The sequence below is a fragment of the Physella acuta genome, unplaced genomic scaffold (genome assembly GCF_028476545.2).
Source record: "Physella acuta isolate Inbredline_101_S28 unplaced genomic scaffold, ASM2847654v3 ptg000426l, whole genome shotgun sequence".
Lineage (NCBI taxonomy): Eukaryota > Metazoa > Mollusca > Gastropoda > Physidae > Physella > Physella acuta.
Genome location: NW_026731945.1, coordinates 653,707 through 677,862, shown reverse-complemented (window position 1 = coordinate 677,862; position 24,156 = coordinate 653,707). Strand labels below are relative to the sequence as shown.

General features: G+C 32.4%; 1 protein-coding gene across 2 annotated transcripts; it reads left to right on the top strand.

Annotated features, from left to right (window-relative positions):
- Positions 1 to 427: 427 nt before the first annotated feature.
- LOC131942807 (phosphatidylinositol-3-phosphatase SAC1) lies at positions 428 to 22,465 on the top strand. 2 transcript variants are annotated; one of them, XM_059302741.1, is made up of 19 exons: positions 428 to 475; positions 7,097 to 7,200; positions 7,394 to 7,471; positions 7,902 to 8,029; positions 8,519 to 8,668; positions 9,070 to 9,163; positions 9,553 to 9,740; positions 10,203 to 10,286; positions 10,405 to 10,473; positions 10,950 to 11,029; positions 11,359 to 11,457; positions 11,894 to 12,029; positions 12,795 to 12,864; positions 13,258 to 13,330; positions 15,493 to 15,586; positions 16,573 to 16,677; positions 16,933 to 16,993; positions 18,027 to 18,046; positions 19,321 to 19,461. In XM_059302741.1, the coding sequence occupies exons 1-19, from the start codon at positions 450 to 452 to the stop codon at positions 19,327 to 19,329; spliced, it is 1,668 nt and encodes a 555-aa protein (XP_059158724.1). In that variant the 5' UTR covers positions 428 to 449; the 3' UTR covers positions 19,330 to 19,461. The 2 variants fall into 2 exon arrangements, with proteins under 2 accessions (XP_059158724.1, XP_059158723.1); XM_059302740.1 differs by lacking the exon at positions 18,027 to 18,046 and having other exon boundaries at positions 19,321 to 22,465.
- Positions 22,466 to 24,156: the final 1,691 nt, after the last annotated feature.

Sequence of the window (24,156 nt, the reverse complement as noted above, 5' to 3'; positions counted from 1 at the left end):
ATATATATATATATATATATATATATATATATATATATATATATATATATATATATATATATATATATATATATATATATGGGGGACCTGAAATTTTTTTGCGGGGTGTCCCTTTTTTTCTAGTTCCGCCACTGGCATAGAGCGCTGAAATTTTGATAAATCTGCATTTATTACTTTTGCCCGATTAAAATAAGTCCTCTATACTCCGTATATGATGAAGTAGTGAGGTGTGAGTGTGAAACGATGAAAACTGTCAAAATTTCATGTGATTTTGTGCACGATTACAATACTTTCTCTATGGATCTACTCTGTATACGAGAAAGTAAAAAACAAAACAACCGCAAGGGTTAACACCTCCCTTCAACATAAAATATAACAGATTCTGGATTAGCCTCCCTTACTGGAAGTCTTTTGTGCTAAGGAAACACAGTTGTTACGTTTCTGCCAACATGGCGGTGTACGATAGTTTGAAGCTGTAAGTGGGCGTTAAACTAAACATTGATAGCAATATTATTACAATCTAAAGTATAAACATACTTTATATTTAGTATTTTTAAAATGTTCTTCATAAGTTTTTAACGACACTGTTAATTCGCACTCTATATCTATTATTGTATGGCCACGTAGAACTAGGCCCATGGTTGCCGAACGGCGAACCAAAACTTCGATCGTTGTCGTACTTGTCACAGATTACTAATCTAGATCTAGATTTCTAGATTTAACTACTAGAATCTAGATCTAGATCTCGGTAATCTATCGTTTTAGCGTAATCAATTCGGCTGCAGTAGTAATGTGCGGGAGAGGTAGCTGATGAATATATTTGTTTAAATAAGTATATTTAAGTCAAATTTTACAAAATATAACAGATACTTGATTAAAATTAACAATCAGTGACCAAAACAATTTAAAATATCCTGAAACTAACTTTAAACTAGGTGTTTGAGATAAATATTAGTAGATAAAAACAGCGGCCATCTTTCCAAATAAAATTTAGAGTAGTTTCCCTTGATACAAATGTCTATTCGTATGTATATTGTGTTGACTTTGTTGTTTAATATACATAGTTGTCTTGTTTAATATAAGTAGGACAGAGGGCCATCTTCTTATCTTTAATTTCAATTGAAATGAAGGCTATGTATGAATGTACATCCAAAATCTCAAAAACTTTTGGGAGGTCCATCATTTATTAAACCCTTTTGTACTGATGAACTTGTCAATTATTAGGTCGTCCATCTTCTTCATAAATGACGTTGGACTCAAAATATGGGACGGTGTAAAATATTAAAAAAAAAAAAAAGATGAAGAATATATTCGTTTTCGTTAGAAATTGTGATTACGCGTTCGGGTATAGTAGAACTGCGATATGATATTAAATCATCATCTTGCTTTTAGTGACGATTGGGGGAAAGGGAATTCATCGTCATCGTATGACGTCATTTATGGACAGGACCGGCGCGAACTAGGCTGTCGCCTAGGGCGCTATCCGTAGGCGGGGGGGGGGGGGGGGGGGGGGGCGCCAAAATGGGTTGGAAAAATAAATTGAAAGTTTGAGGGGGGGGTGCAAATCGTAAGCTTGTCCCCGGGCGCCGGGAAGGGTCGCTACGCCTCTGATAATATGGGGGCATGAAAAAAAATTGCAGAAGGGGGGGGGGGGCTTTTATTAACTAAATAACCTGGCGCCGGCACTGTTTATGGGTGATCCATTTAAGCCTAGTTGTTTATTTTGTCTGTAGACATTAGTCTTAGGCCTACACTTTTTCTGAATTAAGATTCTTGTGTTTATAAAAATAGTTTTAAATTTTAATTAGTTACATCTGAATACCACATGGGTTTTTTTCTTTGCCTTCTGCTTTCATCAGTTTTTTATTTGTTTAATAGTCGATGTTTACCGATCCCCACCATCAATTATTAAAAAAACAAAAAACACCCACTATATAGTGATATCTCCCTATAGAAAAAAAACTAGATCAACCTATAGTTCGTAGGAAAATTAGAATCTATCACTTATTCGTCTGTTAAAAAAAAGAAATACGTCATTTTTCTCAACCCCGCCGTTTCATCCCCCACTTAGCACAACGTCACCAAGTTTGCGGCGCGCGTGACGTCATTTGTCATTAGGCTAATGTTAAAGAAAGAGATACCGCGTAATTAAAAAAGTCAAAGGCACTAATGCGTTGAGACTTTAGCGACGTTTAGATCTAAATGACTTTAGTACGGTATATTATATTGGTGTTTAATTTATTACAGTGGCATGCTGTGCTCCCTCTACTACACAAATTCACGTGCTTTTAATTTCTGCAGCCTGCTGCTCTGAGACGTTCGGCTCTAAAATGCCCGTGACACAGCGGCCTCCGTAAATACATTTAGGCTCCCGGTCCCACCTACAAACTTCGTCTGCCCATTAAGCTCCTCGCAAAACTTGTGATTGATATGTGGACATAAGCGGCGCTAGTGGTGGTGTCAAAAGGGACCCCTCCCCAAGCTCAGCTCTTAAAGATGCTCCGCACTTCATAAAAGACAAACTTGATATTCAGACATCGTCGGACTCGGGCGTTTAGCCGACTGCCGTATTCCTAATGCACCGTCCACTGCTAACACTATTTCTATATTAAACTCAAGCCTATACTGAGCTCTGGCTTCTTACATTAGCTGTTGTCGTATTAAGAGCTGATCTTTTGTTATGCCCCATGTCGCGAAACTTGGTGTTTTGTCCAATTTTACCTGCAAGCCAATAATTGTCTTGGATTCTTGTCGAATATCGTTGCCAGGAGCTAGTTGGTTTGAGCCTTATTGTCAGAAGTTATTTCATTTGGAGTCAATATAGTGCGGCCTATTTTCGTCGGTAGGCATTTAGTGGCAGGCCCTTTTTGGCGGGGATGGTGTGCTGAGGTTGTTTAACACCGCTTAGGACAACAGGCTTGCAATAGTTATGATCATTTGTTATGAGCAAAGGTATGCATGAAAACGAACGCTTTATGTCCCTCATTTTCATTGAGCTTTATAGAAGTCTTCCATAACTGACGTCACTCCTCCCTCCCCCCCCCCCCATCATCCCTTCATTATAGGTCATAAATTGCAGTCCTACGTAAATTGACGTCACATTAGAATAGCATATGTGACATCGTTTATGGACAACCCATATCACTCATTTTGGGTATTTGATATCAACATTTTGACAACAAAGGTTATTCAAAATGTATATTGGAGGTTAGGACTTGATATCTACCATAAATGACATCACGCACTTAAGGGGTGGAGTAACTGGTTTAGAGACCACGGTTCACGTTGGAAGTGGAGGGGGTAAGAAATGTATTTCGCCTAATACAAAAATGCTGAAAAAAAATCTTTTTCGTTAGAATAATGGCTTGACTTTTTAACAGGCAGGGCAAAAGGTAATTTTCGACATTACGACTATTTCGTGACGGCGACAAATGGGGGGGGGGGGGGAGGGGGGGAGTTAAGGTAAAGAGCGGTCAAAAAACGTGACGTCATTTATGATTAAATCAATAATTAAAGGAAACAACATGAAATGAAAATAGCAAACAAACAACAATTATTCAATTTACTCAAACTAATATTTAAATAAACATTAGATATGTAGTGGTAGCTCTATAAAAATAGCCTGGAATTTCTTAATGTATAAAAATTGCATCTTATAATAATAATTCTAGAAGTGATGTTCATTGTCAGTCAATTAAATTGTTTAAAGGGCAGAATTTAAAAAAAAAACACATGCTTTGTCTTTGTATTTAAACACAAGACAATCGTATTTCATAGCAAACATCAATACATTTCCATACAAATAGAAATTAAAGGGAAATGACTCTAAATAATATTTTCTTAAGATGGCCGCTGTTTTTAATAGCAAATTTAGTATCTGGAACATCGTTGTTAAACCTTAATTTCATGACATTTTTATTGATTTAACCCTTAAATGTGGTTTAATATTCAATTATCTTTAGTATTTTAGTAAAAAATGCAAAAATACACTCATTTTTAAGCCATTTTTGTTAGTTACCTTATCCCTACATTACTAGCGACGGCCGAATTGATTACGCTAAAACGATAGATTACCTAGATCTCAAGTTACCTTTTAGTTACTTGTACCTAGATTTAGATCTAGATTATATTACTTTGAAATTTAAAATACTAAGACTAACTAAGATAAGAATAAGAGGTAATCTATCATTTTGGGTACGTAAAATCCACCGCAGCTATTAATGTACGAAAACGTTACCTCATTGTCAAGGCTTTAATATAATAGAGGTATATTGTGATATGTTTGTGTCAAATACACAAAAAAATAGATACATAAATGAAACAAGGAAACATTTTTGTATTTAAAAAACATAAATCCTCCTCAAAATGTGAAATAATTAGTAGGTTCTCTCACTAACTTGAAAGCGTCCTTGGTTGCTAACCAGGACATGGCGTAAGGATCGGACCATGACTTCCGGCGAGTTTTTCGACTTAGTTCCAGAGACCTCCTTGGAATTACTTTTAAAAATGTTTACCACGAGCAAAATGGCAGGTTTTCACGTTATAAAAACATGCTATAGGTGGCAAGTCGAAATATGCCAGAAAAGCATTTTCAAAAATTGCTTTTGAGAATGTAGGCTAAATTTAAAGTCGGTGTCATTCAAAATAATATAACTTTTTAAATATAGATCTCCATATCACAAAATTGATTTCCAAAGTAAAGCATTATTAGTTTTATCATTCTATGAAAAAATAAATCAAATATCTTCAACACTTTTTTTATATGATGTGTCCAAAAAATGACAACCTAATTTTTTTATTTTTTTTGACCACGTGACCGCTATTTGAATGGATACGTTTACCTGGCATGGTTTTTTATTTTGCTCTTTTGTACAATAAAAAATGTTATAAAATTAAAGAAATAAAAGAATTCAAACATCACTTCTGTCTTGTCTTTTTTAAAATTCTTTTCTGATGACATTCTCTTAAATTTTTTTCCTCTATAAATATATCCCGACGATAGACTGGCCAATTCTACTTTTAGGAACTCTCTTGTGAAAAAAAATTAGATCTATTTCACAGTCACTTAAAAAGTTAAACCTTTCAACTTTTAACCAGGTTGTCATGGATGATCCGTCATATCATAGCTGTGAGTGACAAAACATTTTAAAATTCAATAATTTAGCCTAAATTCGCTACAACCCCCAAATTAGTGCCTAGGGGATAAAGTATGGACGTTTTTTATTCAGTTGTCATGTTTAAATTGAGAATTGAGTAGATTTCACATATAGTAAGAAAAACTAATAATTAGGGCCTATTAAAATTTAAGGAGTCACCTATTTTTCACATTACAAGTCGCTGGCCATTTTACGTACCTAAAACGATAGATTACCGAATAAGATAATAGATAATAATATAGTAAAAGGTAGTTAACAATTAATAGAAGTCATCAATTGACATAGATCTAGATCTAGATTCAGCTAGATCTAGAATAGAAGATGAAGTAGAGATATCTGTTCTTGTAGATCTAGAATTAGATTTTTATAAGGCCACATTTAGATGGATCGCTATGCAGTCTGTAAATTTGTCTCTAGGTAGCATACGATCTAAAAATAGATATCAGGACTGCTTGACTTTTTTTCGTCTTCTTGTCAATTCATTGTTCACATAAAGTTTAAGTTTTTTATTCAATACCTAAGGCCGATGCAGGTTAAAAAAAAGAAATGAATAGAATCTAGATCTAGTAGGTCAGATGCTAGTCCTAGATCTAGATAGATCAAACTGTTCTAGTAAATTGTTTTTGATGTATCAATATAGGCCTGCTGAACTCACAGTGACCCCGCCAACCTATGTTTGGATTTTTCACCCAAAATTCAAATAATACACTGAGTCACTTCATTTTTTAAATTTTATAGGTCTAGTTAGGTAGTACTACAGTATGGTAGTTACAGTAGTCCCTCTCCTTAAACTTTTAATGAAAATATTCTGTCACTTATCATATACCATTACAAACCATATCCCTTGCTGGTTAATTTGAGGCCAAAAATAACTCATAATTACCTAATTAGGGGCCACTGCTTAGAATAAGAGACTCTTTTTTTCACCATTAAAAAAGGTCAAAAACTTGTTGGTTTGTGTTCTCTATTCTTAACATGTCATGGCAATTATGACATTGGTAGTCTAATTCAGTCTAAAACAAAAATAAAACCTATAGGCATATGGCATAATAACAAAAATTTTTGTTAGTTTACTTTATCCCACTGTTTTTTGTATTTATATTATTTATTATGAATCAATTTATTTTTAAATCTGTCATTAATATGCATGTTTAATTAGGTACATTCCACACTAAAAGCATATTTCTCTAAAAGGCAAAACATCACATATTTTCCGGGCATAGACTACATAAGCATCCAATTTCTTGCAACCAATAACAAGTTAGGGCAAATATTGCACTTGGATTTATGCCTATCCTGCAACCAGACAACAAACTTTTCAAACTACCATATAACATTATAATTTAATTTTTATGAAAAGGAGGTTTAATCAGTGTTACATATTATACAGCGCTCATCTTAAACCCTGTCAATTTGTAAAACATGACAGCCTAACAATGATAAACCACCCACCTAATCCTTCCTGATAATATGCATAAATAATAATATGTGCAAGCTCCCTTACTTAAAGTGGTTGTCAACAACTTGTCTTAAGTAGGCATATCATGCTAACCAAAGGCCACGCTATATCAGACTGAATTTATGTTAAAAGAATACCGAATATTGACATTTTTTTGGTTGGGTAACAATTTAAAATAATTTTAAAGTAGTTGAAGTATTATCTGACTTAATGCCTTATCAGTAAAGTTCATAAAACCAGACCAGTATAAACCTAGTTATCACCCATATGATAAGTTTATCTGAGTAGTTAAATATTAAAACAAACACAATTATTTATTTATTATAGAAGGAACAAATATTGTCCTTTAAATTGCTATAGAAATTAACATTTAATCTAGTGCTGTGAGAATATCCTAAATTTGTTATGTAAAAAATTTAAGCAATTAAATTAGCAAGTTCACATTAAATGTCTAAAACAAATGCTTTGTTCCACTACACAGTCATATAACCTCAGAGAAGTTTATTATTGAACCTGTAGTGCCAAGCAGTGATAACCCAGAGCTTCTAGTTATAGACAGAGTCACTCAAGATATTTCAATCCAAGGTAAGGAGTTTATAAGTAGAAGTACTCTGGGACTGGAATGTCATTAGGTTTAATAAATGAAGTTATCTTTACTAAAGTATGTTTGCAGTAAGTTCTTTTCAAAACATAAATTTGGGGTGTGTATGTAGAAATGAGGTGATACAGTTTCAAACAAATTCTCTTGTGTATGATATTTTTAAAATTTCTGTTTCAGGTTTTAAAAATGAGATTCCAGCCTCTGCCATCACAATCAATATCTATGGCATTGTGGGCATCATTCGCCTTGTTGCAGGTAGTTATATAAAGCTGTCTTTACAATATTTCATTAGCAGAGCTAAATTATATGTGTTTTTTTCATTTGAATGTCCAAATAAGCAGTTACAGAAGAAAAGACCCTTTATTATTAGCTGACCCGAATGAACCATTATACTATACTGATTATACTCTTCATTTTTCTGGTGCTTTTGAAAGATTAGTATCATTACATTTTTTAAAAATCTGAAGAAAATAATCATGAGGTTTTATTTAATAAAGTTAAAGCAGAGAAACATAGGCCATAGTTGGATTAGGCAAATTAGTCTTAGTAGTTTGTCTATATTGGGGAAAAAGGAAATAACTGATGTGTCAACTGGCTAGAGTGTACAAAATGTTTTATGGCAGACCCAATAGTTTGAACAAATAATTCCATCATTTCATTGATGTTTTGTTTTTGTTATTGCCAGGACCATACCTGATAGTTGTCACACAGAGGGAAAAGGTTGGCTTGCTGAAGAACCATGCCATATGGAAGGTGGCCAAAACAGAAGTCTTCAGTTATAAAAGATCACTCACACATTTGTCAGAAAGACAGGTAGTTTTTAAAATAATTTCTAATAACTTAAAGAATATAATGCTGTATAAAAGATGTACTCAATTATTATTTTAAAAATATTTTGTCTTAAAGACTGTTCGTGCTTTTAATAATATTTAACAATCAAAGCATATTATTTGAGAATTGTAAGCATACATTATTTAAAACTGTGTTAATGTTGAATCTTTTTGTACTTATCTTTTTAAATTCAACATTGTGGACAATTATATTTTCTTAAAATTAATATTTGTTGTGTAGTAATTCATCATGAAATATTATTTTTCTTATGTGGTATTCCAGCACAAGTTTGTTATATTAAATTTACATAAAAAAATTAGCCAAGACAAAACTTTATGTCTGTATGTTTTATTTATACTGGCTAACTATTCCTTTGACTGGTCATAGCTTGTAATAAGGAGTCTTATGTTACATAATAAATGACATATGATGTTCAGTTTCATTGACAATGTTTGTGACCCTTGACCACAGGTTGCCATCAACAAAAACTACCTGGCATTGCTGGACACCATGTTGAACACTGAGAACTTCTACTACTCACCGACCTTTGACCTCACCCACACTCTACAGAGACTGTATAACACAAGCCCTGACTTCAACACCTTGGCCTTGCATGAAAGGGTATGTACTGTGTTTTTTTTTTACCATAAACTTAACACTACTTTTGTATTTTTGATGGCTGGCTGCAGGACTCAGTGTTTTTAAAAACAGTATTTTTGTGAGAGAAGTACCAGTAAGTAAACAGAATAAAAACAGCTACAAAAACATGTTTGATTGTCTAGAATTTTATTATTTTTGTGAAAGATGTACCAATAAGTAAACAGAATAATAAATGCCACAAAAAGCATGTTTTGATCATCTAAAACTTTATTGATTGATTATTTTCATGATTTTATTTCACATAGTATACAATGTTACAACTCTGAAAATGTACAACGGTACAACTCTGTAAATGATTGCCTCATATTTCACCTCTATGAATTCCTTGTTTCATATTTCACTTGAATGAATTTCATTACTAGGCTGACCAGAGATTTGTATGGAACTCTAGTGTGTTAAGGGAGCTGTCACAACAACAAGAGCTGGCCAAGTTTTGCCTGCCTATGATATTGGGCTGTATCCTTTTTCACTACAGTCCTTAAAATTTTGTAAAATTATAACCTTCAGTTGTCCGTTTAGTAGAAACTGACAACACTGTTAGGTTAGATTAAATACTTAAAGCTGCAGAATATTGTGCTAAAATTACTTAAGTTAGAAAAACATTTTGAAATAAATAAGTTCAAAAATTTAAATTGGCTATAAAATTATAATGTTCTTTAGTATTAATATTTGTTCATAAGATGAGCTAGAGGAATAACAATCATGGCTTGTGTTTATTTTCACAAAACTGTGACATGTACTTTTAGCACTAGGTTCTTCAATTAGTTTAATTTTATCAAGGATCATAATGTTTTACAGAGTTGTCACAAAAATCTTAAAATACATTTCCTTAAGCTGTTTGACAGATGCAACAGTCACTAAGACAACAGTCAACGGACATGCCTTAGATTACATTGTGATATCTCGGAGGTGCATCTTCCGCGCAGGGACCCGGTTTAATGTGCGAGGTGTTGACCTTCAGGGTCAGGTTGCCAATTTTGTTGAGACTGAGCAGATCGTGCAGTATGGGGAAAGCCTCTGTTCTTTTGTGCAGGTATGTTGCTGGAATCCCTACACATTATTTACAAATCTTGGCATAGGAAGCTAACTTACTAATCACCAACAAAACTTATTGATCTGATACACTAATTAGAGATTCTTTTCCTCTAAAATATTAATTTAAAAGTAAAAATGAACTCCCACTGATTAATATTGTAATTTGCATTAGAGCTTTTCTTTATCAGAGATGTTTCTCAAATATATAAATAAAAAAAAACCCTCTGATTAACAAATGCTTTTGTACTAGAGACCTAGTTTTACTGGTGTTTTTTTTTTATAAATTGATGAGTATTGCCAACCTTAGTTATCTTTTAAGTCCATTTATCCATCATTTAGTAGATCATACTATTTTCCTTTCTGTAGAAATAGCATAACTGAATATACTAAATTTCTAGATGGTTATTTTACTTCAAATATAACCTCATGCACATTTTAAAGAAAACTTGTGTTTCCTTAGACCAGAGGATCTATTCCAATTTTTTGGAGCCAGAAAGCAAACCTGAAGAGACTTCCGAACCCTGTGGTTATGGATATTGATCATGTAAGTTGGTCTACTGATGTTTTTGGTGTCTGATCTAGACATCTGGTTAGTAATAGTAGCATCTTAAAATCAATAAATTGTCAGTTGAAGTGCTGATATCTATCTTTGTTTACCCCAGTTGTCTGCTTTCAAGAAACATTTTGACCACCAAATCTTTATTTATGGGGATCAAGTGATTGTTAATTTGGTGAGTATTACTGCTTTGTCTTTAAAATGTGTTCTTTTTTGCATAACTTCTAAATAAGTTAACATGTTAAAGTACATCTTCAAAAGTTTATTTAACATTAAAAAAAATATTATTGCTTAAAAGATTTAACTTTGATTGAAACCATAGTTGCATTACTTTTTTGCTGATACGTGGAAAAAATAGCTTAAGGTTTTATTGAAGCTAGGTATTTTTACCCAATCTCTGGTCTTAATTCTGAACCTAAATATAGTCCTATTCAGACGCATTACTGACTTTTATCGTAAAAACAGTAACATCACCCAAAAAAAAATTGGTTTAATAATGAAATATTTAATCGGCTTCTTTCTGAGTATTAAAAAAATAACATGTTTTATTATTAAAACATAGCTGTGATGGTTTCTTCAGTAAATATATTTACTTTATATTGTAGCATGGTTGTTAAAGTTTATAGTAAATTTATTCCTTTTATTGTCCAGATCAACCAAGATGGACCCGAGCAAGTCTTAGAGAAAAAGTTGTCACAGGTTGTCACTAGTGCCCAGAATAGGAATATCAGGTCAGCTGGTTTATTGCAATTACCTGAGATATAGCATTATGTGGCGTATATGACATTTGGTTATCTGATATATAGCATCGTATGGCTATATGACATTTGGTTACCTGATATACCTGATATAACATTTGGTTACCTGGACATGTTATATTGCTTATATCACATTAATCTGTAGTGTTGTTTGGCTAAAATGACATTAGGTTACCTAAAAGTGCTAAAGTGTCTTACAGTTTATATAACATTACTAGACAGTCATGTAGCGAGTCATGTGATGTATTTGAAATTTGACTGCTAGATGTAGTAGTCTTACATGCAACGACCTTTGATTCCAGATATGAACCTTTTGATTTCCACAAAGAGTGTAAGAAAATGAGGTGGGATAGGCTGAGCATTCTAATGGACAGGCTACAGCAAGATAGGGTTAAATTTGGGTAAGAGATTTTATTAATGTGGATTGAGCTAGCTATACAAGTTAAATATAAAAAAACTTGGGAGGGGAGGTTCCAAATCAGTTAGCAACAAAGGAGTAGTTTTACATTTCAATTACAACTATAATACTAGATATATATTCTCACATTAGATACCTTTGGATATGCAGTCAACATTGTATCGATTGTTTCTAGAGTATAATTTTCATGTTGCAAGTTGATAAAGGTTGTTTTCTGTAAAAATGTTGTCAATCCTTTCTTAGTACATGATACTTTAGCTTGCTGCCAATAAAATACTTATCCAAGCCTAACTCTAACCCAAATTTAAGAACCATCATTTCTATTATTCAAATAAAACATTCCAAATTTTGTATTTTATATTAAGCTTTAATTTTTATCAATCAACGATTATTACAAACTTCTGCTCTTTCCTGTACAGCTACTTTTTGCAAATTGGCAAGAAGGTCAGCTTGACCCAGACTGGTGTATTCCGCACCAACTGCATTGATTGCTTAGACAGGACCAATGTTGTTCAAAGTATGATTGCTAAAGAAATGTTAAAAGAGCAGTTTGTGGTAAGATTTAATGTTGTTCAAAGTGTGATTGCTAAAGAGATGTTGAAAGAGCAGTTTGTGGTAAGATTTAATGTTGTTCAGAGTATGATTGCTAAAGAAATGTTGAAAGAGCAGTTTGTGGTAAGATTTAATGCTGTTCAAAGTATGATTGCTAAATATATGTTGAAAGAGCAGTTTGTGGTAAGATTTAATGTTGTTCAGAGTATGATTGCTAAATATATGTTAAAAGAGCAGTTTGTGGTAAGATTCACATACAGACATCCTGTCATTTCAATTAAATGAACATGAAAATTTATTTCATTTTCTAATAAACATGAAAATTATTTATTTTTTAAATGAAAATTGACATTATTTAAATGAACATTTCTTTTTCTAATGAATCTCAAAACTTTTTTCAAAATGTAATTAAAAAAGCTTATTTAAAAATAGCAAAAAAAAATATTTCCTGTTTTGTGAGCTAGGCACTCCTTTAAGGCTCACGTCACATAAGGCAAACTTATAAAACCAAGTTTTTTCTTTGACTAAGGCCTTAGTTTGAAACACTTTTGTGTTTGCCATTACATGACTACTGTTATTTTTGTGTGTCAGTATTTAAAATAAAATCTTGTTTTCTATTAAGTTTCATTGTTAGTTATATATTTTTAACAATAGATGATGTCCTATTATTTTCTGTGATAAAGTGTGTTCCTCTCATATGACATTTTACTCCTGTGCTTGCACTACTTGCAGCAAAACTTTGTTGGTAACAAATTTGTTTACTTTCAGCAACTGGGTATCATAGATGTTGATCATAACCTACAGGATGAAACACAGTTTGATACCGTTTTTAAAAATGGTAAATATGTTTTCCTGCAGTTGATAAAGTTAGGTTGACAAACTTAGGTTGATAAAGTTTGATGAACATATTATAGAGTATTTGTATAGGACTGGAAGTAACCTGACAATAAATTGGTATATGATGGGTTCATCTATTTTTGATGTCCACACAGGAGGGATGGGGAGGAGGGGTTAACAAAAAATTGACAATTGTGGACAGTGTGTGGACTTGGAATTTTCACAAAATCGTAGTCTTTGAACATCAAGAAATATCTAAATTTCAAAATTTGTGTGGACATCATAAATGGATGACCTGTATGTCTTAAATACTCATATATTGCTGAAGCATTTTCCTGGTTATAGGTGACATGCCCCACAGCTCCATAACTAATGTATAACATTTCTCATTTAGTCTGGGCAGACAATGCTGATGTCATCTCTAAAGAATATGCAGGTACAGGTGCTTTAAAAACAGATTTCACAAGGTATATATGATATTTTTTTCTTTAGCTTAAACTTTAGATTTCACAAGTTATATATGAAGTTATTTTTTCTTTAGCTTAAACTTTAGATTTCACAAGTTATATATGAAGGTATTTTTTTTCTTTAGTGTAAACTTCGTCTGTTTCTCCACATTTCACCCTCTAGTTCACGGGTTCCCAACCTGGGGGTCGCGAAGGTCTTTCTGGGGGGTCGCCAACTGGTTTACTAAACCTTAGTAATTTGACATAAAACATAAATATTTAGAAGAATTTTTGAAATTCGGCTTCATTAACATCACTGGAAATGTAATAGAGAAAAAACAAAGCGCACTGTACAAAGTTGTTCTCAGTCACGAATCTATGAAATCTTCAAAACTAAACCGTCATTTGAGATGATTCTTTCGGAACACACCAAAAATATATGGATTTCTTTCGTCGGTAAGAAGCTAGTTGTAAACGTCAGAGACTTGATCGAACAGGAAGTTTTCACCTGCATTAGTGCAAGCATCAAATGAAGTCGCGATAGAAAATGCCAAGCAAAAAAAAAAAAAAAAAAACAATAGAAAATCTCATCAAACGCTGCATGTACGTAAATGTTAAATAACACATTTTTATTGAAATTAAGCTTTCAACATTGTTTGCTTTCCAAGTTGATAAATCAACAGACGTGAGTTCGTGTTGGCAGTTGCTGGTCTGTGTCTATATTCATGCGGATGATAACAAAGAAGAGTTGCTATTTTGTGAAGATAGCATGGAGAAAATAAATAAGTTTTTTTTTTTAAACGGGATGATTAAAATGGGTTAGACCGGCTGTGGGGGTTTGTACGGATGGTGCGCCTTCTATGTTTAGCTCAAAATCGGGCTTTCAGAAAACAGAAAAGATTTAGTTCCTTAACCACTGCCCTAACCAATCGACATCAAGAGTCCATTACTAGTATAAGTCGTAAATTATATAAAATCTGGAGCCTTCAAAGAACTGAGCAAAAACATTATTATAGATCACGAGGTTCTGCTCTTCTACACTACAGTACGCTGGCTGTCAAACGAAATGTTGTAAATTGTGTTTTTGAATTGAAATCTGAAATCAAATTGTTCTTGGAAGTGCAAAGGAAACAAGACTTTTTGGTACACTTAAAACAACATAGAGTGGTTGGAGAGAGTATCATACCTAGCAGATGTGTTCGAACATCAAGATTAGCTTAACCTGAAGCTTCAGGGAAAATGAACAATATTATAACTTTCCATGATAATCTCGGGGCATTTTTATCAAAGCTGCAAAATCGGTAAAGAAAATAAATTTTAGAAATGTAAATTTGAGAAACTCTGCGGTGTGGTAGATGAATCTGATTGTGAGATAATTAAAATTTTGAAAGTAGTGATTTCTGGGCATCTTGAATCTCTTGAAAATGAACTGCATCGCTATTTCTCTGAGCTGAAAAAAGAAGAATCTGCATTTACGCATTACCCATTATCTTCTTCCCTTAATGTTGCCAGCATTCCCGATGAATTACAAGATGAATTCTTTGATTTGCAGAATGATTCTGAGTAAGATGAAAAACTGCAGACACAATTTTGGTGTAGTATTCACCATTCATACCCAAACGTAAAATTGATTGACTTTTCGAGAATATATTTTCAACACTATTCTTCGATTAAAAACAAAATTAAGATAATTATAATGACATAGGTTGGCGTTAACAAATTTTTTTTTAAATTAAAAACTTAACCACGCAGGTTTAGTGAATAGTATGCAATTTTACTCATGCTATTAAAACAGTTATCAAGAGTAGTTCATATTAAAAGTCTACTAGAAAATCTTTTTTTAGTGCTTATTACTTTCCATACTAATTTCGGCTTTTTAATTCTATGGGGGTCGCGGGTCACTTACTTTTTATAAAAGGGGGTCGCCACTCGAAAAAGGTTGGGAACCACTGCTCTAGTTAATACAATCAGGCTGTGCAGTTCTTCACGTCATTTTACTTGTACACTATAGGGCTGGTAAGTAGGTCACCAACCAGTTCCATGGCTCAATAAAACCTGCATGAGCCATATAACTGGTTGGTGACCTTCTTGCCAGCCCTATAGACATTTGTTTATTTTATTTGAGATAGTACTCTCCCCTCAAATGTACAAAAGTAGTATAAAAACTATGTATTCTGTTATAGGACAGGCAAACGAACAATGTATGGTGCCTTACAAGATGGCTACAACTCTGTCATACGATACTTCAAAAACAATTTCCAAGATGGGAGCAGACAGGTAAAAGCAAACAGTTAGAACAAGGTTATTAGCGTACCATTATGTCACGTATTTGCTACAAATGTGACACACCCACTTCGCTACTAATGTGCTTGAATGCCACATGATATCACAGCAATCACCCATCATCTTTTTTTTATTATCATACAAAAAGACCTACTAGGCATTTCTCACTAACTAAATACAGTAGAAAAACAAACAGTAGTATCTAGCAGTTTTTATTATTATTGTATTCTACATAGAGTATCTCACAAATATTGAGTTTTTATTAGTGTCAACAGTTGCTTCAGCATTTTAGTAGTTTTTAATTGAATTTTACAAATCATGTAATGAAATACATTCCGTATTTAGTTAGATATTTAAGCTACTAGAGTAAACATTGAACTCATGAGTCCCAATTTTAAAAATATTAGTATTGTTATGGAGGCATTTCTAGGCACCTCTCACCTCATGCTTCCACCAACATAGCCCTAAGTAATAATAAATTAATACTGTTAGAATAACACCAAAATAAGTATTTTATTTACTTTGTCAACTAAATTTTGTCTACATTTCCTGTCTAATTGAATGTTATTTTTAAAATTGTACATTGTTACCTCTTGTCTAATGCTGCTGCTTCTATTGTACTGCAGAATGCCATGGATCTGTTTCTTGGAAATTATATTGTAACACAATTAAGTATTACATGTCAACTTTTTATGTGCCATTGAGGCCATTGACTCCGATTTCAGCCTGCTTTTCTTTTTGGATTTGCTTCCATAGCCTTTGTCCAACCAAGAAGCAGCAGTTGTTTGATTTTGAAGTTTTCTTTCCTAGAAGAGTTTATGTCCTGAGTTGTGGAGCCTCATGTTCCAGAGTGTTCGACCTCTAGTCTTTTAGGTTTAACAACACACCTTTTACAGACACTTTCCCGTCTAATTGAATGTTTTTTCAAAATTGTACAACGTAACATGTCTAATGCTGCTGATGATTCTATTGTACTGCAGGATGCCATGGATCTGTTTCTTGGAAATTATATTGTAGAGGAAGATGAAGGGCTCACAGCCAACTCCTCACCTCTGGAGAACAACAGAGATTGGAAATATTATGCTGTGAGATATATTCAAGTCTTTTTTTTCCAATTGATTTGTAATGGAATTAACTTATTTCCTGATTATGATAATTTAACACACTATTAATTATATTGATGTGTGCGCTAGGTGTGTACTATATCTTTGCTATTTGCACACCTTCAAAAGCGGAAATGCATTTGTGAATGAAAAAGAAATTAGATAAATATTTCATCTATTTTTTCTTGAGAAGCCCTAGCATCTTATACATTGTTATAATAATTCTCTACCCTTTAGGTACCAGTCATCTTTATTGTGGCCTTTTCCATGTTCATGGTCAGTGTCCTGTTGCCTGATGGTGAGTAACTGACTTAGTTAACTTTGTGCAAACTTTGGGTAAACTGGTGCAGACCAGTCCTAGGTAACGTGGTACAGACCAGTCGTTGTTAACTTGGTGCAGACCAGTCCTTTTTCATGTGGCACAGGTTGTATTTGTAGAGTGTATTGAATACTGTATCATTTTTTTGTGTGCCAACATTAGGTGAAGGTATGTGTTTGCTTTCCTGTATTAATCTGGGTATTTTTTGTTTGGCACAAATATTTCAATATCCTGTTGATATGATTCTACCATAAAACGTCTTACATACATAAAATTTAGAATAAGTTTTTTGGCACAGATGTTTCAAAATCACATAGATGTGATTCTAACAGTTCCCAGAAAAAGGCAAATGTGAAAGTGTGCTATGGAAAACTGTGCAAACAGAAAAACTGGCAAATACAAACTGATCATACTATTACATTTCAATAGTGCCTTATTTTGTGGAAAAGCATTTAATTATGCTACAATTTACATGTGGTTATTATTTGTTAACGTCTATAAATGCTCTATTTAAGAAAATAAAATTGCCATTGCTCACTTTTTTGTGCACACTTTTTCCATTGTGCATTTTTCTCAGATTCTACCATAAAGTTTCACTAATATTTCTTTTGCTTGTAAACATAATAAGGTTTGAAAGAAGCTATTTTGGATTTTATCATGCCAAAAAATTTAAAAAATCGCCATTTGTATAAGTAAATTACGGCTTTGAAAAATATTTTGTTTTGTTATTGTTTTTTAACTTTAACTTTTTTTTTTGGCAAAATTTGCATGAACACTTTTTTGGTATAAATTATTCATCCTTATAAGTGCATATATACAACTTTACATTTGGATTTGGATTTTTTCAAAACTTTTTTAAAACAACTTTGATCACTTGAACTTTTCACTATACATAAATGAGCTTGCTGTATTTAACTAACATATTTAAAAAAGGATTGAACATGTCAAGAATTTACCTTCTTAGTGTCAATAAAATTACCTAATGACATGAATTATATTACATGACAAACAGGTGGAAGAAGACTGAAACGAGTGAGTAATTTTTAAAGAATGGAATTCTTGTGTCTTCATTCCTTTTTTTTTATCAGCCCTGAAAATTAAACCACACACTTACTTTACGACAATGTCCATTCAAAACAAAGGTTTAGTGTGAATGTACGTGCTCATCAAATTTTCAGGGCTAGTTAATATTCCAGAGTTTTATTTGCTGTTAATTGATGTCTATGCAATTTATTGGTTATGAGATTCTACACTAAACTATAAGATGGCATTGTTTAATCAAACAAACACTGCAGCATATTAAATATATTTTTTTAAAACATGTATTTGAACTTACTGTTTTTTGTTTTTTAAAGTTTTTTTTTCTTGCATTTTACATCTTTTCATTGTTTGAATTTTTTAGGCAAGGCTAAACACTTAAGAAGAATATTCAAATAAAGTACCAAACATCAATACTTGTTAGAATAAATTTTTGCTTTTTATAATTTAACTTCAAAAATAGGAAATTATTGTTTTATATTACTGATATTAATTTAGTAGTTGCATAACTTTTTCCTAAGATTTTTATTATTCACTATATAAGTTGTATGAAAATATTTTCCCTGAAAGAGTAACTAGGCTATCCAACTTGTTAATTTTGCTGATGCAATTTTTTATTGTAATATTAATATTATAACCAGCTTGATTTCATGTTTGGCAACTAAGAGACTTAACAGTTAAGGAAGGCTGATTGAACTGTTATTGATTTCCTCTTTAGTATAACAATTATTCTAAAAACAATTTCCCCTGTCTTTTCATTCTGACAAAATAAGACTGTAATAATATGGGGGGATGCTCACAATTTGGATTAGCACTTCTGATAAAAAAGAACAGTTAAATACATTTTTAATTACCTAAAATAGTATATATTTTTTTGTTAACAGAGATGCTAATATTCTTTTGAATAATTTATTCAATGAATGAATAGCTTATTCTTTTATTGTTTTAATCATTTATTATATCTTTATTGTAAGAATAATATTTAAACATCCTAAAGTCAATTGAGTACACATCAATTATGAGTATTAATACATTTTTTATTCACTTAATATGGTTTTTGCTAACTAATGCTGTTTTAGTGCCAGTTTGCATTTGAATTTTTGTTTTAATTTAATATTTAAAAAACATTTCAGCTAGATTAAATGCCTGCCTGTTTATGTATCTAAAAAATTTTTTCTTCTTCACAAAATTATTAACAATTTCTTTCTTTAATCTTTTTTTCCCATTCTTTAATTCAAGTTTTTTTTTTCTTCTTTATTTTTTCACAGAGCATGTAAGTGAACAGATGATGTATGTGTTGTTCTGGGGCGTGGCTTCCATCCTCTCCATGGCAACCATCTTTGTGTTTGGGACAATCTATGTTGACCAGCCCCGCCTGGCGGGAACCAAGTTGAAGTCAGAATAGCTATATGACAACGACATCTTCATTGTCTGACTAATCAAGGCAGTCAGGTTTTTACCACTGGATACGCGCTGGGGAATTTTGTAGTTAGCTTAAGGTTATCATCTACGGACAACATAGTTTAATTCAAGTGTAACCTGTTATCTAGGTTATACGTGTGTTGAATTTAACCTGTTAGAGTTATTCATGTGTAGTGTGTAGCCTGTTCTTATGGTTACACTATGAAGGTATAAGTTTATTGATGTGTAGTGTGTAACATGTTATTATGGTTACACTATGAAGGTATAAGTTTATTGATGTTTAGTTTGTAACCTGTTATTATGGTTACCCTATGAAGGTATAAGTTTATTGATGTTTAGTTTGTAACCTGTTGTTATGGTTACACTATGGTGTATGTTTTTTCATGTGTAGCATGTAACCTGTTATAAAAGTTATTCATGTGTAGTGTTTAACTATTTTTTATGGTTATACATGTGTATTGTGTAACCTATGAAGGTATAAGTTTTTTGATGTGTAGCGTGTAACCTCTTTGTCAGGTTATACATGTGTAGTGTCTTCATCTATTATGGTATTAAGGTTATACATATTGCATGTATGACACATAATACAATCAGTCATGGTGTTAAGGTTATATGTTGTGTATCCTTTGCTAGAGGTATTCAGTAATGGATCTATTAATGATAAGTTACTCATTAAAATAAAACAAGTACATTGTTATACATGTATTATGTGGAGAAATTTGATGAAATTTAGTTTAGTTTTAACTTGCTCAATACTAGAAACAAAATGGTTCATGAAAGGTCAAATTTTAGAGATCTACTGAACTTTGACCTAAGATGTAAAAAGGGTTACAGGACTTGCTATAACTATAACAGATTTTTTTTTTGCCTGCTTTGTACATTTTATTAAAGATTTATAATTCATATTTTTGCTTCTGCGATGTTGTTGAAGTAGGCTACATTTTATTTTAAGATCTTGGTGTTTGTGCTTTTTAACAAATTTTGTACTGCTAGTGCAGTTTTCTTTTTGATTGGAGTTTGGTAAGTTTATTTTTTAAAATATTTTTTTATCCAAAATAAGTCACGTTAAAAAAAATTTAGTTGTTTTTAACAATTTTAATTGAAAAAGATGAACTACATTTTTTCCCAAACATATTAAAGCTTGCCAGTAAAAAAATTTTAGTAATTAATATCTCATTAATCCTTGCTGTAATAACAAGTTTTTAACTATACTAAAGCCATTTCTGTCTTATTATTAAAACTGGCTCTAACACCTTGAGGATAGACATAAAAAATTTCTTTTCAATTATATACCAGTACCCTGTTTGTAAAACTACTGAAAACTACTGGGACCAAAGGTGTTAAATAATTTATAGACCCAGGTCAATGAATATCACAGATCCTCACATAACCACGTATAGATAAGTAGTAACACCATTGTCCATTCACCCCTGTTTGTTTGTGTGAATGGTTTTAGCGTATGATGACAACATATAGAAAAAAACAACTTATCATCTGTTTTTTGTCTAATTATGATAACATTGTGTATTATAATATTACTATTTATTTTTTACTTATCTGGAGCGCAACTATTTTACATTAGTGGAAATACATTTGCGCATACTAACATAAACACAAGAAGTTAAGTATTTACGTTTTATATATTTATTACAGAACATTTATTCCCCACCATTAATTTATTTTCACATCTGCAACAACATTATATTTTTTATTTGTCGGACAATACAGTAGGAATTTATTAAAAAAAAAATTAAAAAAACACTACTTGAAGAAATAACTAGTTTAACCATTTTGATACCAACACCTAGTCTCCAGTCTCAACAGAAAGGATCATTTAAACTCCAGTGTTGTAGGACTTCTTTTCAGTTAGGAAATTATCTTCCTCATGTATGTTTACAGGTTCAAAGGGGTTGACTTTGCTTTTGGTATGGATATTGTTTTAGTATGTATTCATCTTTTTAAGAGAATACCCTAAAGATTAACCGGACTAGTGAATATAAACTAAGTTTTTTAAAATTTTAGGATCCAAAATTTTAGCTTCAACTTTTTTATAGTATTGTGAAATCCTATTTCCATATCGGTAACCTCCATAATACAATTAAGCTTTTTAAAACTACAACAGACTGCTTGGACTGGATTAAAAAAGTTGTATTGGATGTTATTATTTTATTGCTTGGGTACACATGTCAATGTGGTGTTTGTTATGCCAAGGGAAAGTACTCTGAAATAATCCATTGAGTCATCCTTGTGTGTATTTATATCCCTGTGATAAGTGCTTTTTTTGTATCTATTTATAGCAATAGGTTATATATATTTACATTACATGCTAGAAATTTATTGCACTATTATGATGTAAATTGACTTTAAGCAGAATCAATTTTATGATGTGCTGTTGTAGTTAAAATAGTTGTAATGCAGAGAATGTTTTTTGATGAACAGGGTTGTATAAAATACTAAGTAGAGAAATTTTCTTAGCTGTTGTCATTTGCCTTGTAGCTTTCTGATGATAACTGGGTTGTAAAAAAAAAAAGATGATAATTTTATTTGGAGGGTAATAAGTTTTATAAATAGATTGTGCTTTGGTTAATGTGTTATCAATATATGTACAGGGCCATTTATGCCACAGTTGTATTTTATAAACAAATTATTAGTTGCCACTTGTCAATTGTTTTGTTTCAATTAACTCTTTCACTCTTTAATTTATAGTGTACCAAGCAAGCATGTCAAATCCAACTTGGCAATGCTAAGATGGACTGTTGAGTTTAGTTTTAAAAATCTGGCCAGTTTTTAGATAGGATTTAAAATCAATTATAAAGTTTACTTAAAAACTTGGCCTGTGCTGGGTTTTGGTACACATTCCTATTGGTACGCACTTGTATGTTCTACATATTTCTGTGCAAACAAGTGTATGTTGTACAGTGTTTCGGCTACATGTTTGTCAATTAAACCTGTTAATACATCTTTAAAAATACACACTGAAGTTTTACCTCATTTTGCTTGAGTTTGTAATTATTTATGAATGTTTTTTTTTTGTTACATTTTTCCTGTGAACTTTACCTTGTTGAAAATTACGTTTTTGTTTTAATTTTCGAGTGGATCTTGTTTTTGTATTTTGTTGTGAACCATGCGTTAAAAAAAAAATTTGTTGTGAACTATGGTACTGATATATTTTTTGTCGTGAGCCTTGTTTTTTGTTTCTTTTTTGCTCGTTTTTACTTTCTTCTATAAAGAATTCAGGGGGAAGTATAGTATAAGCTTATTGACCCATAGACTTCTTAAATCAGTCAAGCTAAAGTTAGTCGTAGAATACTTTACCTACTACATCCTTACATCTTTAAACTAGTAGTAGTAGACTACTTCTTATATTATTCAACTAGTAAATACTGCCGCCCTCTCCCAGAAGAAACAGAAAAAATAAAAGAAAATTATATATAAATGTATATCCTTAAAGCAGTGTGCACTTGTGCCCCCCACCCCTCTCCACCTGAGAAAATATCTAAAGAAACTCCTCTAGTAAACTAATTTGCTTAAAACCTGTCCCCTTTTGGAGTTGATGCATGTGTGATGTAACAAGTTTAAAACGTAAACATATGTGTAGTTGCCAATGAAAAAAAATCAGGTTCAGAGAGTCTTCAATAGGGCCCACACTAGTCTTGTTTTGGTCTAGTTAATATCAACGCTTCAGCATAACCCTACTGCGCACAGCGGGATAACTTTAGGACAATAAAATGCAGCTAAATTTAGTAACACGTACACAAATTTCCGTCCTTCCTCGTTGATGCTACCTTGACCTTTCTGTTTAACCCTTGATCAATTATCTAAAAATAACTGAATCGCCGATACAAGTTAGCTGGCCAAATCAGCAACACAATAAATCTGCCAACGTTTAATTAAAATATCAATCCATAAAAGACGTCATACATGTGGGCGAGAGAGGGTATGGATTCGGTGACGATATGAGACGATTATTATTAATAAGTGGAGTGTCACCAGCTGTTACTGTATCACCCCGCCCCTCCAATCGACTTCTGTTTGGTGTCACCCTCTCCCTCCCCCATTTTTCTATATAACTAGATTTAACACCGTAGGTTTAATGCTCTTTTCGATAAGGTGTCTACCCATCCCAATAGTGTCATCCATCATGCAGTTTTTCGCCATGGTGTCACCCCTAGAATGGTGTCACTCGGTGTGGTCCGCACCCACCGCCCCTGCCTCGCGACGTCTCTGATAACACGTTATATTATGCATTTTAATAATTCATTATATCTGTACTTTGTCTAACACGTTATATAATCATACACTAGACCAATATGTTGTATATTTCTATGACTAGACAAACACGTTACATATTCGCTAGACTAATACGTTATATATACACTGGACTAACACGTTATATATACAGTAGACTAACACGTTATATATATATATATATATATATATATATATATATATATATATATATATATATATATATACACTAATGAAGCCTCAAACATAACTTACAACACAGTGTATTCATTATTTTCATCTTTTCCCGTTCGTGCCCAAGACATTCTATGGTAGATGCAGTAGAGATTATCTATTTCAATGACCTCGGCTTTCAGGGGGATAGTGTGCGCAATTCCTAACATAGGTACCCATCAGAGCTGGGTGAACTCAGGGGCGTTATACATGCTTGAACC